Source organism: Lactuca sativa, chromosome 8 (assembly GCF_002870075.4).
Source record: "Lactuca sativa cultivar Salinas chromosome 8, Lsat_Salinas_v11, whole genome shotgun sequence".
Classification (NCBI taxonomy): domain Eukaryota; kingdom Viridiplantae; phylum Streptophyta; class Magnoliopsida; order Asterales; family Asteraceae; genus Lactuca; species Lactuca sativa.
This window is the reverse complement of record NC_056630.2, coordinates 193,502,383-193,517,119: the sequence shown is the minus strand read 5'-3', so window position 1 is coordinate 193,517,119 and position 14,737 is coordinate 193,502,383. Positions and strand designations below refer to the sequence as shown.

At 35.2% G+C, this 14,737-nt stretch overlaps 1 protein-coding gene across 1 annotated transcript; it reads right to left on the bottom strand.

The window, feature by feature from the left end:
• Positions 1–4,499: 4,499 nt before the first annotated feature.
• Positions 4,500–14,386, bottom strand: LOC111900153 (flavonol synthase/flavanone 3-hydroxylase). Its single transcript, XM_023896024.3, has 3 exons — positions 13,893–14,386; positions 5,287–5,614; positions 4,500–4,829 (listed from the first exon to the last, which is right to left on the bottom strand). Exons 1-3 carry the CDS (start codon positions 14,357–14,359, stop codon positions 4,617–4,619), a joined length of 1,008 nt encoding a protein of 335 aa, XP_023751792.1. The 5' UTR covers positions 14,360–14,386; the 3' UTR covers positions 4,500–4,616.
• Between the last annotated feature and the right edge of the window lie 351 nt (positions 14,387–14,737).

Here is a 14,737-nt window from a genome sequence, read left to right as displayed (position 1 = left end):
AGCGGGTAATCGATTTGGAACACCTCGGGAAGAGGGGACCAGATCAGGTCCGTGTAGTGGAGGGTCCCGGAAAAAGACCCACGACTTCTGATCAACGTTTGAGAGGCCAGCAGGTTCGGGGTCAGTGCAGCATGTGTGGGAAACTACACAATGGAGTTTGTCGTTCCAGGGGTTTGGGCTGCTACAAGTGTGTCAGGGTTGGTCACGTCAGAGGGGATTGACCTCAGGAGGCAAGCCCGTTATGTTTTCACTGCGATCAGGTGGGCCACAAGAAAGTCGACTGTCCAATGTTGAGGGGAGGAGCGGTAAGTGCGCCCGCTCCAGCTACTTTGAGGATCACCGATGGATGAGATGGTACGGCAGGAGCCCCATTAGAGAGGGGTCGGGCCTTGCACTGTCAGACAGGGGAGGTCAGGACTCCAGCAGGCGATTTTGCGGGTATTTATCTTTTGCCTTCTTTTTGGTTTAATCAGTATTTATATTGTCAGAATCTTGCATCGATTTGGGTGAGCGTATCTTTGGATTCATTTATCTGCTTGTGTTTGGATTATATTTTCAAGAAATGTTATATGCCAATTGCATGCCATGAATTATTAGTGGTTTAATGAAGGGGTGTTTCTCTTATAGCGGGTTGGGTGTTCGGTGTTGTCGTAGTTTGTAGTCGAGATCAGTTAAGGGGTTTTGTGTAAAAGGTTTATGGTCAAAATTCAATGGGTTAATTATCCATCATCGCCAGGACTCAATGGTTTTAGCAATTGTGCTTCGAATTACCTTGGGGGGGGGGGGGGGTATAATGGAAGTGGTATGGGGCTGAGGTTTGGGTTGGAGCATCTGTCCTATGGACTTTAAGATTTGAGTGTGATATCATTTTAAGCATCTGGGTTATCAGTGTTGTTGGGATTCGGGAAGTGTCTACCTGGTCTTCAGGGGTTTTGCGGTCTTTTGGGGATGGTTAGTGACGAAACAATAGCATTGGTAAGCGCTGGTTGTCAGTAGATCGATCTTTGGAGGGTAAGAAGGGTTAGGAATACTTCAATTCTTGTGTGATATCATAGCTTAGTTGAATCAAAGTGGTGGAGAATTGTTCAGGTATTCAGGATCAGAAGCAAGTGTGAAACTAGGAGGAGTTTCGCATCCCCGTCGGGGAGGAAGGTGGCTCAAGTGGCTGTTGGATTGAGGATTGTGTGAGTTGGGAGTATGGGGAACTTCCCAACATCTTGGTGTTTCATAGCAGGCTTTTGGGAACCAGGTTGGGTTTCTAGTCATGACTCAAGTTCAGCTTGGGTGTTGGGTTGAGTACGAGCTCAACTCTAAGTGTGTACGAATTGACAGATTAGCGTTAAGGTGTTAGGCAGTAGTTGTGTCTAGGTAGAAGTGGTTTAAGATTGCGGGGTGGCCCGTAGCATTCACCAGACCCTTCACGTCAGGGAGATTGTGGTGAATATGTGATATGCTCACATATTTCTTCAGATGGTTTTGGCCAAGGTGGGTCTGTTCGCAAGGCTGTGGGAGGGAGACAACATTGTTTTGGAACTAGGATTTGGTAGTTCGTGAAGACCGAGTATGAGGTAAGATTACAGTTGGTCCTGTAGCATTCAACTTAGTATCGGGTTTGGTGTTGTGGTGGTTCGAGTGATTATTGTTAGTCGAGGTTTCTCTCGAAATTCGCGAGGGGACACTATGTTAGTGTCTTTTGGATCATCAACCGGGTGGGAGTCCGGTATTCCAGATGGTTGGCAGACAAATTAGGGTCAGGGAGGTCTCGGCTTCTTTGGAAAGCATCTAGAAGGCAGTGAGATGTTTCGAGCAGTAGTAGTGATTTGGGATTCTTGTGTTTGGGGTAGCTTGTTGATAGGGAGATGCTAAGCCTCTTGTAGTGGGATTAACTAATCTCAGAGTAATTGATTTGACCCTATTGTGCAGCTCCCTTTTGAGTCTAACCGTTGCAGGGATGGATCTTCTACTCGAAGGATTATCTGATCCACCTATTAAGTATGGGCATTCTACATCTAGTTACCATTAGTGAATTTTTTCTTTTGGTAGCATTGAGATAATCAGGGTTGGAAGTGTTAAGTTTGGTCTGTTATTCGTTAAGAACTTGGCATGGAGTTGTTTCAGCATGGGCGGTCTGTTAGAGAGTCAGACCAATTTAGATTCCAGGTTTCAGAAAGGATAGTAATAGTTTCCTTCGGGGGCTCAGGGTTTTTTTTTGTGGGATGGAAGTTCGGTTTGGGTTCGGTTGTCTTGGGAAGGTTGTTTTATGCACAAAATTTTCAGGTGCATTCCTCAAGTTCCTTGTTTTGTTACAAGTGTTAGTAAGGAGCGATTTCGAGGACGAAATCTACATTAAGTGGGGGAGAGTTTTAACACTCGTTTTCGGATTTGCTTCTTTATTCGGGGTTGCAGCCCAATCTTCAGTGGCCATAAGGCTTAGGGTCTTTGGAAAGGAAGAATATGCCCTTCTCAGGTGTGGGTGTTATGGTCTAAGTGACCCAAGTGCTCGATTTTGTCTTCAAAGGTCAAGGGTTTAATTGTAATTTAATATTTCGGTCTTTTGTGGATTTTGGGTTTTGTTCTGGAGGTTTTAAGGATTAGTTGTGTTATTAGAAGCGTAGGACTTCTCGCCACCTTTCCCTAGATATAAGGTTCGTTGGAAACAGACCTAAGATGACGAAGTTATGACATTTTGAAGATATTGGCATATTTGGCCCCTAATGGAAATAGTTGGCAAATTAGTCCCATGTAGGCGAGGAAGGATCACGCGTGTCTGGTTGGGTACACCCAACATAATGATCAGAGTGCCAAACCCTAGTTTTTAGGGTTTGGTCACTATTTAAACATCTTTATGAGCTCAAGGGTCTTTCATTCTCAACCTCTTTTGCCTTCTAAGCCTTATTTCGGAAACCTTAACCTCATTTTGAGTGATTGTGAGATATAAGTGTGTTCTTGGTGTGCTCTTGTTCATTTTCAAGAAAATGGTGCTTGGTGGTAGCCTGTGGTTCAAGGGAGGACATTTAGATCCAAACTTTTGGCTTTATTTCCAACTCATTCAAGGTATAAAGTTCTCATCATGTCTTCTTTTGTGCAAGTTTGATTTTAGGTCAAGATTAAGGGTTTTTATGGTGTATTAAGTTCTTATTGTGAGTTTGAGCCACTCCAGAAGCTTGGAGTGATAGATCTTGCCTCTTCTAATGTTTATAGTTCATAAAAATGCTTGCTTGATGCTTAAGAATGGTCCATGCATGTTCTAGTTGGATTAGAATGGGTCTTAATGGATTAAGTTGATTGTTGGGTCCCATTGAGTCATGCAAATGCATAAAGATGTCGAGTTTATGCATTAAGAGCTTAGTTGGAAGGTCTTCTGAGGTTTTGATAGAAGGACTTAACGGATTAAGTCGTGAAATAAGTTTTGTAGAAATCGTGGTTACGCCCCGCGTAACTAAAGGTACGCCCAGCATACCTCCTTTTGGTCACGATCTAGTAACCCTCGAGTACGCCCAACATAGCTGAGCGTACCACCCGCGTTCGTCGATCTATTAGATTTTGGTTTGTTGCGTCTTGGGCCTTGCATTCCTTTGGGCCACTTTATTGGACTGGTTGTTTGGGCATTGGGCCACCTGAGATTTATTATTGGACAAGGAATTATTGGGTTTTAGGATAAGGCCCATATGGGTTGGGCCCAATTTGGAAAATTCGGCCATTAGTGAGATTTTTTGTGGATCTTGTAGTTTTGGGCCTTTTTGGTTTTGGGCTTATGCCTCAGTTTTGGTTCATGATTAGGTCAGTGGTAAAATGGTCATTTTACCCAATTATGGATTAGATCTTAGTTTGGAACCCAATTGCTAATTGGGTGTTATTTTGGCATAGATAGCTCGGGAAGTCGCCAGAGCAGCAGCTAGGGATTTCTTTCAGTGAGCTTTTGCATTCGAGGTGAGTCTCATCACTGTTCTATGGGTCGAAGGCACGAATGTCGGCCCATTTGGTTTATGTATTGTAGGAAGACCCGGGGGTAACCCTTGGTAGTTTGTATGAAAGGCCAGGAAGCGGCTCCTGACAAACTGTATGCAAGACCAGAGTCTGAACTCTAACAGTTAATTAGTTAAGTAGTGTAGATTGTATGCTTATAAATACAAAAAAAAAAGTTATACATACAAAAAGTTAGGAATTTTGTCATAATTAAATATATAAAAGAATAGAATCGATATTTCTCCATACAGTTTGATATGTATATATATTGATTTTAATTCTAAATGTATTGATTTATACAAACAAAAGTGATAATTAAAATTGGTGGCATCCATTTAGAAATGTTTTTTTTCTCTTACAACAGAAATATATGAGAACTTTTAGGTTATTAGATTGACCATTTTATACATGTGAGCAAGTCCATTAAAAATTAATTCCTTTTAAGTTTTCATAATATATAATTAATTTTTGTATGTTTTATATTATGGTTATTATATATTGTCTCTATGGAAAAACTTTCTTGCATCCACCAATGCAGTCAACTAATTTTATGCTTAAACAACCTTAAACCAAAATCCAATAGTCTAGTATTACAAAGTACAATCCGATATTCAAGAAAATCAAAACACAAACACACACACACGAATATATTATTGTGGAAGCTTGTTTAGCTTGCAATAGACATAATCTTTGTACTTCTTAGTCTTGTATTTTGGTGGATTGTCTTGATTAATAAGCTTTGGAATTGGTCCGACCTCAAACTCTGATGGTGGCTCTAAGAACATTGGCCAAGACATTCTTGTCTTCTCTTTGTTCACTGTTGTTCTGTGATACACACTCTTATATATTCCATTGCTCAATATCTGCCAAACACAAAAAATATATCTTCTTTATTTGTTTTGGCTTTTAGCATTTGTAACAAAATTCTATGAGTGATATAAAAATCATAATATTTTTGTTACAATGACCATACACATATGGACTCATCGTTACCGTGTGTTAGTATTGTTTCGTTACTTAGTCATATAAATATGAAAGAGACATAATAACCATTAATAATCTCAGTTATAGTGACATAAACTAAAAACTTTTCTTTTTGTGTTGTCCAAACATTTGAAAATCTTTCAATCTTTAAGGATGAAAACCATCCTAGCCCTCTTGACACTAAAACAGATACATATATAGAAGAACAGATACACAGAAACCTATAATAACACTTTTACCTATAAGGGTGAAGGTCATCCTATGCATGATTGATATGGATAGAGATACAAACATGGATACAAATAAAGATGTAGTGAATGAAGTGAGTTGGTTTACCTCCATTTGGTCACCAATGTGAATAATGAGAGCATTAGGGATGTATGCAACATCATACCAATGGCCATCTTTAAAGACTTGTAGACCTTGAACTTCATTTGGGACAAGTATGGTGATCGAGGACATATCTGTATGAGGTACAACCCCAAGAGCAAGCTCGGGACATGGGCATGGTGGGTAGTAGTTTATTTTCAACATGTAGGTCAAGTCTTCACCACCCAACCCTTGTTTTATTTCACCCTCTTCTAACCCAAGTCCTTTTGATAGGAATCCAAGCAATTTGTTTGCTACCCCTATCAACATACTTGTGTATTGCTCGTTTGTTTCCCTGAATAAAATCAAATTTACACAATCATACAAACCTTGCTATTATCTAAAATATCCAATAAACTATTATTCATAAGTTTTATGATGTTTTCCTATCAATTCGTATTATAGGAAACTCAATATTTTTAAGATTACTTAGGTAAATTTTGTTTGTTTTGAATGATGATGTACGTTTGTCATTATATGCAAAATCCAACCTACACACTTTTTGTATTCCAGCTGTCATAAGACATCAAAATCTGATGTTGAAGCCCGTGATAGTATTTCGTTTTACCAAAAATGTATTAAACCAGCTTGGTTCTGAAATAGACATTGTTAAATTTATTATTCGACTTAAAACGTATATTTATAAAAAAGTAAAAAACTAAATATAACTAAAGCATCATTATATGTGTTTAATATTTTAACTCTTTTAAAAGAAAAGTTAATAATTATTATAGCCTTTTTCACTTTACATAAAACAACATATGTGTGTGTTCCCATAATAATGACACTTAATGTGATTGGTTAATTGCTATTCCTTCGGGAGCAAGTCCCTGTTTTTCTCCAACAACACTCCCTCTCCCCAGAAAACTTTAGGAAAATTCTATACATACCCCCAAATTGTTTTGTATATCCTTCATTGTGAGTGAAATAGTGTGTGAACACATATGATTTAACTTATATGAATGAGATGTATCGTATAGTAACATTGAAGCTTTATTGACCATCTTAGTCTAGTATATCCTAACCTAATTATTGTATGGTGGTGCCACTGAAAAATGATAAAAGTTTTAAAAAACATAAAAAGATAAGTTGACTCCCAATGAAAAATAGTCAAATTCTTGGTAGGAGTGTATCTTGAAACTAGACTAAGGCTAATGGGAAAGGACTGGGAAAATGTCACATCCTTAGCTTGGCATGTCGAGTTCAGCCAGCCAACTCGATAAGAACTTGTAAAGGAGAGAGGTAATTACTATCAATTTCAATTTTCTACCAAAATAAATACCAACAATCATCTTAATTTCTTATCACTCTTAACCATTTAATGTTCATATCTCTGCTTATTTTACCTTTCTCAAAATATCTTCCTCAAATGCTCAATTCACTCCCTGATTGTACCTTGGACCACGACAGAGGATGTCATTTTGGCTCGTGCATGGGTCAATGTATTGGAGGACCCGAGGGTCGGCATCAACGGAAATAGGTGATCATTTTAGGACAAAGAAACACAACGTTTTCTCAACGAAATGAATCGATGTCGCTACCGAAGCAAATATCAAATCTACACCAAATAGAAGCACGCAAACAAAGTGGTAATATAGTTCTACGTGTCTAATAAAGTCAAACGTGTTTGCCCAAATGGTGAAAAATTATAGAATTGTATAAAATACTACTCTCTCATTTTTCCACCAAGTAAAGAACAAATATCACGGTTGTGTAGACTTTTGGAAAGTTGTCAGGGGTGTTCAACAATGTGCTGGTATTTGTGTAGACTTTTGGAAAGTTGTCAGGGGTGTTCAACATTGTGCTGGTACGGAGACTGAAGTGATGTCATTTTTATTTTTCATTTTTCCAATGTTTTTTGATAAAAGGGGAAACCTCTTGGCAAGCATTTTTCCAATGTTTTAATTTCAAGTGTCTTGTTTTTTTTTATCGTGTATTTGCCCTTTTGATTTAATGAAAATTTTCATTTTATATAAATTAGCTCATTTTAGACAATTAACAAAATTTTTAAAAAAACTCCATAGAACCCCCCCCCCCCCCCCCCCCCTTTTTTTAAACGAAAAGAAACTGAAGTGGTATGGCATGTGTGTACCACTCCCCTACCCTAATATGTAAATAAAAATACCCGTTTTTTTTAATGTCAATAACGTTTATTATATTTTATTTCTATCTCTAGTAGAGACATGATCCCCTATATCTTTGATGTACCTTAAACCTTCCTTAATGCGTTGTTAGAGGATCCTAAGGATAAACGAAGTCGAGCGGTTTAAACAACGGTTTAAGGGTGGTATCACTGCCATGATAGTCGCGAGCAAAGGCAATACCGCCTAATGGGAAAATGCATGGGTTAACTACGTCGTTGGGTCTCTCTTTCTCTCTACACTCTCTCGCCTAATGGGAGAATATAATCTTTTACCACTTCAAATAACCACACATTCTTTCTAATTCCGTTCCATCTTTCTTCCATTCCATTCAAGTTCTCTCCAATTCCAGTATCATTTTATCCAAGTGCATTCCAATTTAAATTTAAATGGACTATTGTGGAATATCCTACAAAATAGGTTCTAGCTTACGACACAATCGACAAAATTATAGTAATTTTCAAGAACCATCATTTTTTGTTCTGGAAACTCAAATCACACACTACCCTCAATACCAATATTGTCAACAACAATATAAGTCACTCCCGATGCAACAATCCTACAACCATATTCATATTCCTCCAAAAAATCTTGGTTATAACTCGTATCCCCAATTTCCAAAATCTATTCTAAAAACTCAATACGAATATTCTCCTCCCAAAGTATCACAATTTTGTGAAGCTTAAAACCTAGAATGCAAAGAGTCTAGCGACAAACCCACTACTATCCATCAAACTAAAATGAGGAATCAAGCGAAGAACTTGAACCCATCGCCGAGACCGAACGAGATTATACCAAACCGGAAAAGTCAATGAAATGGATTGAAAAAGAAAAGGAGCTTGTAAAGAGGTTCAAAATATTTAGTACTTTCTTAATATGCATAAACATTTGATGGGAGGTTTGTTGAGCACCGTGTTTATAAAGAAACAAAAAATTACAAAGTAATATAGTTGAGAATTTTAGAATTTCATTTTAGGGTTTTTAATCGTTTTAGGATTTTAGTTATAATTTTAGGATTTTAATTATTTTCTTTAAATTTTGATTACCATTTTACCTTTTTATTTACCATTTGTAAAACTTTATTTTATATTTTGTTTTGTTTTTTTACTTCTAAATTGGTAATTTTTAATTTAAAAGATATAAAATGAGAGATTTTGAGGGATGAGATGAATGAATTTTCATATCTTGTAGGATGGGAGAGAGAAAAAATCCATGTGGAAGTGAGGTAGCAATTAAGTTGAGAGTGATGAAAGTCCATACCTTCCGCCACAACAATTTTCTATCTCTCTTATACAACATATGAAAATTTATCTCTCTCATCTCTCACAACTCACACAATTTATTTATTTATTATTTTTAAATTAAACATTTACTAATTCGAAATTAAAATATAAAATATAAAATTAAATATGACATTTCATTAAATAACATACTACATGAAAACGAGAAAATGAAAATTTAAATTCAAAAACAATAATTTTAACGGTAAAAATGATAATTAGAAAAACTAGTTATTTGTAGTTGATATGTAGGCATGTTCAATGTAATCACGTAGAGAACTAAGTGAAGTTAGCGGTGGGATACTACATCGCACAATTCATGGATCATATATGTGTTCATTTCTTTCGCAACAGGGCATCATTATGATGAACCGGAAATATAGTAGCACACTTATCTTGTAGTATCATATTGTGTAGTAAAATGCAAGTGTACATTATATCTCTTGTTCTATTCGATGACATTGACTGTGTTAGATGTTGTATTATGCTCCAATGAGATTTTAGGACGCCAAAAGCATGTTCAACGTCCATTCTTGCTACTTCTTGTGCCGCCTTGAACCGATTTTAACAGTTAATGGATGTGGAAGTGATTTCACAAAAGTAGCTCAAGTTTGTTATATCTGATTTGTGAGATAGTAGCCATGTTTGTATTATTTGTTGTTCAAAATAAATTTACATTTGGGTGGTACACTAAGATATTTCTCATTGAAGAGCGATGATTGGTAGATGATGTTAAGGTTAGTGTTGAAAACTGATTACACTGTAAAAAGCATGCCAAAACCATTAATCTTGTGACATCACTGCTTCAATTATTATTGTTGGATACTTGTGATCACCTCTCATGTACTGCTGGCCTCATAATTATGTTGGGCGATTCTTATAGTTCCAATGTATGCAGTCAATGCTACCAATCATTCAAGGATACCCATGTATGGTATATACATCGTACAAAAGTTGAATGTCGGTCCATGTTGATTGGCTCAAATATTTGAATCTATATAGTGGACAACACCATAACAAAAGTTCTGAAGACTTTCATATGAAGTTCTCGCCGACATATTCAAATACATGTCAAACACGTCTAACGTGTTCTCATGTGCTAGTTGACATATTGTTAAGGTGTATTTTATAGTGCAATGAAATTTCTATAAAACCTTACACCCCATATTGTTTGAAAGTAAGAATAATTCATCTCCAAATCACTAACAATATGCATAAACAAATGTTTGCTCATCCGAAATTTTCTACGAATTGCTTTCCATAGGTTGCATTCTTTGCAAAGAAATGTTAGATCAATAGTTTTTCTACCTCTTCACTGTCTCTTTGGACAACAGTTCTTGAATGCCTAACCGTGTGGGAACTTGCATTACTCTAAACAAGTGTTTGTGCAATTCGAAATAATGTAGAGAAAGATGAGGATTAGCAGGTTCATTGTTGGAGGAAGATGAATAATAAGGATTTTATTCCATAACATATTTCCTAGCGGATGGATTCATTTTTTTTAAAAGAGATGAATGAAATTTGAATATGTTGTAATAGAATTGGAAATTATTTGAATGGAATTGAAGTGAGTTGATGGTTTACACTTTTGGTGGTACTACCCGTCTGCCCGACCTCCGGATGGTAGAACCAACGACACATCTTTGGTAGAGACATGATTTCTATATGGTAATGTTAAATTCAGAATTCAAAAATTTATAGAAATCTAATAATTCAGTTATGTCCTTGAATCAAATTTGTGTATCGATGAGATTTTTAATATATTTTTAAAAATTAATAATCATAAAACAAACAAATAATTTGTAGTTTTGTAAATTAAATGATTTGTTATGAATTTAATATAAATTAACTTATTTTGTATTTAATAATTATGAACACATTGGTTGAATATCTTTTTAATTGTGTGATTTATTTTATATTTTGGTATTTACTTTTGATAAATTAAGTTTAATAGATTAAAATCTTTAAACTACAAAATAAATATTGATAGAAAGAAAGTATGCATATTGGATTTTATAAAGAAAAAATGTATTGAAATTGTATTGCAAGGATGGCAATGGGACGGGTTTTAGACAGGTATTAGTGATCTTAGTCTTTGCATAATTTTCATGTTTCAGGTATTTCGGGTTGAATAATTCAGATAGTTTCTAATAAAAAAATAATCAATAACCAAACTGTATTGAAATTTGGGTATTCAGATATGGGTAATTTGTGTATTAGGTTGGGTTCGGAAATTCCATATATTGCCCGAAAAAATGCTGAAAACTATAACATTGGTTTTGTTGTTAATATTTACTTATCTTTATACATTGGTATTTCTACATTAACATTGGTACAAGTAAAACTTAAATCATATCATTAAGGCATTCGTTATATCCACCACTAACCATTATAGTGGTGGGCGCCACTCATCACCACATTCAACCACTGAACCTATGAGATACAGACCACTATGTTCCTCTTATTTTTTTATTTTTAAATTAAAAAAATATATCTATTTTATTGTAGAGAGAGGTTAAGAAAGTTAGAGAGATAGAGAGTAAAAGAGAGAAACATTTGTATTGCGCGTTTGGAATCGTTGTCCGGAGCACGAATGGCCACGACCACGAGCCACCGGGATGGTGTGCACGGTCGTGGTTCGTGGCCACCTAGACCACGACCCACTTCGTGGCCACCATATCAGATGGTCTTAGCTTAAATGAAACAAAAATATCATAATTGCAGCCAACGACGTGCGTCCACTAATTATTGTAAGCTGTAAAAGTGGACGAATGGATTTTTAAAGTATTATTGTAAGCTTGTTTCTGATTGATTATTTTGAACTTATTAAAAGAGGGTATCTATCGAAAACGAGCATGTTATGCACTTCTGATGGGATTGGGTGAGACAACTTTGAAGGGTCGTGAATCAGATCAGTTTGCTGCTATTTGCTGCTAAGGTTGATCAAGCCTATACTAATCAAGCCTATTCTTTCGTTGTTGGGCATGACAAATGGAAGTGGCAATGAGATGGTAATAATGAATTTCGATGAAAGCTTTGAGGGGGTTGTTTTTAAAACGGTCCAACATGAGGAACTCGCTATCGTTCAAATGGATTTCTATAAAATTAAATTGTTTTGGGTGGTGTTTGATTGCAGATGATGTTAGCATGAATATCTTCAATCGGATTAAATATAGGTCTAAATATAATTCTATTTGACATGTTTGAAACTGCTCCCCTATCCTAAATTTGAGTTTATTGTTTGTTTTTTGAAAATATATTGCTTGCCGTGCCAAAACAAAATTAATGTTTAACTAAAACGTATTTAATAATTATTGTATAAAATTGTTCAGACAAAAACCATTGTATTAGCTTTTGTACATCTGTAAATCCAAGTCTTGAGCAGCGTCTCTCCATTTCAAAAGCATGGGGAATCCTACTTGGGTCATGTGGATCCATGGGATGAGAAGGCTAATTTGATTTTTATTTCATTTATAATTATTATTCTTTTTAAAACAGGTATTTGGATATATCTAATTTTTTATTTCTATTTTATATCCGAACAGATTAAAATAGTAGGTTGACCGATTATATAAATTTCTAAACGTATTATCCGACTTATCCAACCCGATCTATATGACTTTGGGTTGATCGATTTAATCGGGTATCAGTTAAGTTATTTTCAACAGGCCTAGTCACATATCCAATTACAAAACTTTATCTCAAACTCGGTCTCGCCCTGTCGAACACTAGTTTACCAGGTTTATCGTGGGCATCAGACTTCTTATTTATTTCATAATATGTTAAAAATCACTCTAGAATTTTTCGTTACAAAAAATATGAACACGATCTCATCCAAAAATTTGTCTTAGTTTTTTTAATACTTCAAATTCCAAACAACATCAACAAGTTAATATCTAAAAAAGTTATAAAAATATAATCAACATATAAAATTTAAAGTATCAAAATTTTATGATAAATCAATAATAAAGCCAAAGCGAGTACTATTAATAAAAAAAAAATTATATTTCTAATATCATATATTATTATAATAATATAAAATATTTTAAATATATAAATGATTCGGATCGTTTAAATGGGATAAGGTATGTGATCGGGTAATGGAATGGCATAATCAACCCAAACCTACGAAATTTTTTATAACAAATCTTATATCCAATTTCATATCCATGTATTTATCTGGCCTAAAACCCGTCCCAAAAATTTAGAGTTCCAATTTTCTTTTGATGTTCAGATATTTTTGCTGTTCCTAAAATATCACTAAAATTGCGGGAGGCCCACTGCCCATGTGACTTTCCATAATTCAATGCCATCTCGCAGTTTAGAGTTTGGACCTGTTCATTTATTTATTTCTTCGACCTCATTCTTTATTGTCATAACAGTAGGATACTCCAAGAAAAATTATGATAAATGATCCAACGTAGACATGATTGCGAAAGCACAAATGTTTAAATGTGTAGTTATTTTATTTTTTATTTTCTTTTTGTAAAATTGAAGTATCTATGGTCTGGACGAAATGAGGAGTAAACCAATTAAATAAAAACAATTTGTCGAGTTTCGAAGCTCTATAATTGACTGTTGATTTGTAACTATTTAAACTTAATAATTCGGTTTTGTTAATGGTTAGTAGTTCAAATCTGTCCACGTCCTTTAATTTGTCTAGTTTGGTTTACACTGCCTAACTAAAACATACAAATTTAGGGGGTGTTTGGATAGAGAAAAAACATGCTGTTTATTGCTTATTGCTTAATCCCATCAAAATAAGCAAATTTAAATATTTGGATAGAAGTCTTTAAAAATCAGCTTATTACGGTAGGAATTAGCTAAATAAGCTGATTTTAATAAGCCAGGAGGAATGCTTATTGTTTATTGATTATTTTACTCATATAAGCTGTTTTATTTGCCAAATACTTAAAATGTTTATTGTTTATTGTTTATTCTCACCGAAATAAACTCATCCAAACACATTTTAAAAAAAATGTTTATTCCCACCGCAATAAGCTAATAAGCTAAAAACTATTTATCCAAACACCCCCTTAGTTTTAATCGTAGACTAAAACAACTAAACCAAACCATACACATACAACTGTTTATTTTCCTTTCAAGAATATATAAGAAACTTAAAAGAAAAGAAGAAGAAAGTGAACGAAACCTGTAAGATGGAGGGTTTTTGGGCCAAAACTGATAGTTGATAGCAGAAGGTGGCCAAACCCTATGAAACAAATGATCCACCCAGCCTTTCTTCCCTTCCACTTCCTTTTGAAGCTTTGTGCCATATCCTTCAACACCTTTATACCCAACTGGTTTAGCAATGGCTTCTTTCTCTTCTTGTGGCAACTCAAAGAACTCTTTACCAACTTTTTGTAACTTGCTTATGACTTCACTTGTTATGTCATGGTTCACGACCTGAAAGATCCCCCAATCTTTGCTGGCTTCAAAGATTGAAGCCACCAACTTTTGGTCATCAAGATCGCTAAGATCGATCACTGGAACCTCCAGCGTCACCCCATGGATGGTGGTAGTTGCTGGTTGTTCGTTTTCTGATCTTATGAACTCAATTGGGATCGTGCCATTGAGGTTTGAGAGTGAGGCTATTTCCTGAACTCTTTCAATCTCCATGGTGTGTTTTTGGTTATTGATTCTTTGGGTTTTGGCACTCTTTATAGAAGTCGTATTTTTCATGGCTACCTACTTCTTTCTTTTTAAAAATACCCATTGAGATTTTACAAAAATGATAACAAAAAATAAAATGACAACCCCTTTGTGACATCATTTTTTTTATTAAACAAAAAATACGAACGCATATTTTGTACAAATTAATAATGTAAATGTTGAAAATATCAAAATCAGCTTTATAACTAATATAATTTTTATTTTTGTTTTCTCCTATTTATGATGATTTTGTTTGTTGTGTTGTTATTAATAAAAAGCGACATGTCTTGTTTGTTAGCTGATATGGAGGGGCTTTTTTTTGCCAAAAGTGGTAGCAACATTGAT